The 4,300-nt window shown below is 36.9% G+C and overlaps 1 protein-coding gene across 1 annotated transcript; it reads right to left on the bottom strand.

The window, feature by feature from the left end:
• Positions 1–591: 591 nt before the first annotated feature.
• Positions 592–3,366, bottom strand: LOC127125529 (pentatricopeptide repeat-containing protein At5g50280, chloroplastic). Its single transcript, XM_051054327.1, has 2 exons — positions 2,543–3,366; positions 592–2,112 (listed from the first exon to the last, which is right to left on the bottom strand). The coding sequence occupies exons 1-2, from the start codon at positions 3,364–3,366 to the stop codon at positions 825–827; spliced, it is 2,112 nt and encodes a 703-aa protein (XP_050910284.1). The 3' UTR covers positions 592–824.
• Between the last annotated feature and the right edge of the window lie 934 nt (positions 3,367–4,300).

Genomic DNA, 4,300 nt, shown 5'->3' with positions numbered 1-4,300 from the left:
AATGGTTGGTTAAGTGTCTGTAAATGTTTTTTCGGGTAGTTATTGTTTGTCTTTCCCCATTTCTTGATGTCCCTTATATAGGCTCATTTCTCACCCTCAACAATAATGAAGAACCCTTTTCTCTTCCTTTCTGCATTCAATGCCTAGAAAATCGTCATCGCTTTATCATTTAATTTCACTTCTTAATGGCTTGTAACATCTGCTTCATTATGGTGTCGTTATGACCTTTCATTTTTGGAGAGCGTTTTCAGATGGTGGCCCTTCGTCCGACTATTATCTCGGCTTATTCGGATTCCATACTCGACGACACGAGACTCTCCACTTCGGCCCATCAGGACTCTCAACCCGGCAATACTATGATTTCGTTAGGCCGGATTATATCTCAAGTATCCCTTAGGCGAATTCGTGTTCTAGCCCAGGCTACTACTCGACTTCCACCCAATCATTCTTACTTCATCATAGACTTCTTTCGATTTTACACATCGACTGGTCAAAATAATTTATAGAATGTACATCTTCAAAACTATAGTAATAGAGAGGAAAAATGGAGAGGATCTGGACACTGTTAATAGCTACTACTTGTGTTACAAATAATCCAACTATTCTTCTTTTATTCCTTCAATCTCAATTTCTTCGATCACTATTAACCAAGACTTTAAACTTCATTAACCATACACTTAATATACTTTTGGAATACAAATTGACTAATATAATTATCATATGATGACACATTGTTCAAAGTTAAAATGAAGAAACTTAATTGGATCAAAATTGAACTTACAAGGCATTGCACCATTAACTTCTACTATACATCAACATCAGAACTAAGGTTTTTTTACATGTCTCGTCTTGTACTTCCAAAACTCATCTTTTTTCCTCTTATTTTTCATAATGCCCATCTTTTTGTTAATTGCACCATACAAGGCTACCTTATCACTCTTATTCTTGTCTGCGGCTTTGACATCGAGAATATCCCGTAGCTTCCGGTAAGAATTGATATCCATCACCTGCCCATTCTTGATCATCTGCTTGTGATAAAAAAATGCCCGCTTATAGTCTCGAACACGGACAAAGGCGTATAACATGGTTGAATATGTTATCGAATCTGGTCTTAATTTAAGAGCTTCCATTTCTTTCAACAACTGCGGCAGCTTCGAGTCTAACCCTCCTCGTGCATATGCATTCATCAGCATATTATAGGTCATCACTGTTGGTTGCAATCCGATCTTCCCGAATTCAAAGATCACATCTCTTGCTTCCATGAAGAGACCTTGTTTGGCAAAACCATCAACAAGAATGTTGAATGTAACCTGTGTTCCTTTAACTTTCTCCCTCATCATCAGCTTCCATATTTTCATCAATGTTTCGGTGTCACCAGCTTGTCTGAACGCATCTAGTAAAGTAGTGTAGGTTTCTATTGAAGGTCTGGTACCTTCTCTGATCATGTTTTCAAATGCAGCATAAGCTTTTTCGTACCAGCCACTAGCTGAATAAGCATGGATCACTGCTGTATAGGAATGTGAAGTGGGTTTTATACCGACTTTCTTCATCTTCAAGAATACATCATAAGCCATGTCGCTCATATTTTTCTGCCTCCCATATGCGCTGATTAGACAAGTATATGAATTGGCATTTGGCTTCAAGCCAAAATCCTGCATTTCTGAAAGCAGATTCTCTACAATCTTAGGTTGCACTCTTCGGCTGTATGCATGCATTAGAATGTTGAAGGTAACAGCGGTTGGTTTAATCCCTTTAGCTTTCATCTCGACAAAAAGCCCTTCGGCTTCTTTTACGCGGTTGGATTTACAATATCCATCCATCAGAGTGTTGTACACAATTGCATTGGAAGAAACCCCTTTCTTCTCCATTTCAGATTGAATGATGAGAGCTTCACTCAGCAGACCCTCCACACAAAATGACTTTATCAGTGCACCGAGGACTTCTACGCCCAATCGGACTCCTTTTTTGTTCATTTTCTCGAAAAACTGCCATGCATCTTTTGCACAATGGCCAAGTTTTCTCATAACAATAATCATAATAGAGCACGTAACATGATCAGGAAGAACATTATCTGTTTCCATCGACTCATAAACCTTCCAAGCATCTTCATATCTAATAAACACAACCACGAACGCATCAACATCAAACTCTTATGTTATGCAGTATTCTAAGGTATAAAAGACTACCATAGTGCTACAATGGAAAAACTAGATTGGTATGAACAGATACAATAACAATCATGGAATAACACATAGATACTATACCAAGTAACACATAGATACTATACAATAACTCAGGATCGTCTTTTAGGACACAGAATCAAAATTTGTCACAGTTAAACCGTGGTTAAATAGAGCCTCATACAAACATTTGTCACAATGAAGTGTGATCAAATACGGCCTCTATTTAATTTGCCACATTTATACTATGGTTAACCTACATAGTACCTCCAAAAAAGTTGAAACGACCTGCAATAAGACACCTACACAGATGCTATACCAGTAATATAGAAATGATGGAATGTGAATAAATGTGTAGCTACCTGCCATCAGAGAGAAGGCCTGAAATTGCAGCATTATAAACACGAACATTTCTGAATTCCTTGCCAGAGGGCAAGTTTCTGAACAAAACCATCAACTTATCACCCATCTTTGCTCTTCCCAACAAAGGGAACAACACAGTAAAAACCCTTGGTGTAACAAGCGATGGTTCCTGTGACCTCATCCACTGAAAGAAATACAAACAACACACCATAAGGTGTTCTTTCCCAAGTGTTTCCAAAACCTCTACACACTCTTTCTCATTGACCCTTTTTTCATACTCTCCCAAAGCTTCCTCTAGAGTCAAATTCTGTGGCAAATTCTTTGCAAGATGAAGAATTTCCCCAACAACGCCTTGAGGCAGTGATGATTCCTTCTTTTGAGACCCCGTTTCTTGATTGTCTTCAACCAACAAAGGGATTTCTTCTTCTTCTACTTCTTCTTCTTCGTCGTCAAATTCTTCTGAAGCAAGGTGCCACGTTGTACGACGATTTCTCTGAAGGGACAATTTCCCTTCTTTTCCAGGGTTTTGAGATGGAACCGTAGTGCGGGTTTTGAAGAATTTGTAGATTGGATCATCTGGGTGATGGGATTGTTCATTTTGTTCTTGTATGTTTTGCTCTTGTTCGTGTAGCTCAAAATATGGGAGAAAAATGGGGGTAGTTGAATAATTTGGAGTTGTAGTTAGAGAAAGTGGGGTTTTGTGTGAGTGAATGTGGAAAGAGGGTTTAGTGTGAGTGTTGGGTGAAATTGAAGGTTGAAGATAGAAGAAGCAATAAGAAGAAGAAGAAAAAGAGAGTTTATGGTTTATGAGACTGAGAAACATAGCTTGTGTGGGTTTGGATTTGGAAGGATAAAGAAATTTGGGTAAAATAAGGGATTGGTGGTATTATGGTCTTGTTTGAAATTCGAAGAAAACAAAATTGTTTGGATTTTGTTTTTGTTTTAGAAAAAAGTTATTTGAAAGTGTTCATGTGTCTTTTTTTTTAAATGCACATTGAAAGTCTACATGTGATTTTTTTTAGGATAAGTCTCTAATAACAATAATTAACAAATGATAACAAAAATCATACACACTAGTGTTTAGTTTTAGGATGTGTGCATGTTTTGTGTGAGATATTCATTAAAATGCATAATTCTCAATTTACTTTAAAAGGTTCACATGATTTTTTTTTTGGTTTGGGTAGATGATTTTGATAGTCATGTCACTAAAGTGGGCGAAATACTTTTTTCAAAGATTTAGGAGGACTATGGAGAATATTGAATAGGTTGGTGGTAGACACATTTTCGTGTCTGCTCGTCGCAAACTGATGGACCAACTTCTTTATTAGGTCATGATAGCGGGTGATTGAGAGTCGTGGTAGACTCAAGTGTCACTTTAATGATGCGTCTCCAAAGGTTTCAGAGGGAAGTTTGTATTTTAGGGAATTGGAGATTTTGTCATTTATGTATTGATGGATTTGACATGTTCTTGGGGTCATTGTTGTTAACCGAGAATATGGAGATGAAACGGTCAAGAAATGGGAGGGGTTGAATAGAACGACTCCCTTATACCATTTTCAAAAACAAATTCTTTTCAAAAAATCTGAGTTTAAAGCGTGGAAGCAAAATATAACAGCTGGATTCAAGAAATATATGTTTCATCGTCTTTTTAATAAGAATGGTTCAATTAATATTACAAACAACGAATGTAAAAGAAGTTGTTTTAAAAAGAAATGTAAATTCAAAATTTTAGGGTTAACAAAATCTCAATTGACGAA

This window comes from Lathyrus oleraceus, chromosome 3, assembly GCF_024323335.1.
Source record: "Lathyrus oleraceus cultivar Zhongwan6 chromosome 3, CAAS_Psat_ZW6_1.0, whole genome shotgun sequence".
In the NCBI taxonomy this organism is placed as follows: domain Eukaryota; kingdom Viridiplantae; phylum Streptophyta; class Magnoliopsida; order Fabales; family Fabaceae; genus Lathyrus; species Lathyrus oleraceus.
Note: the sequence above shows the minus strand (reverse complement) of the source record. Positions and strands in the feature narration are given on the sequence as shown.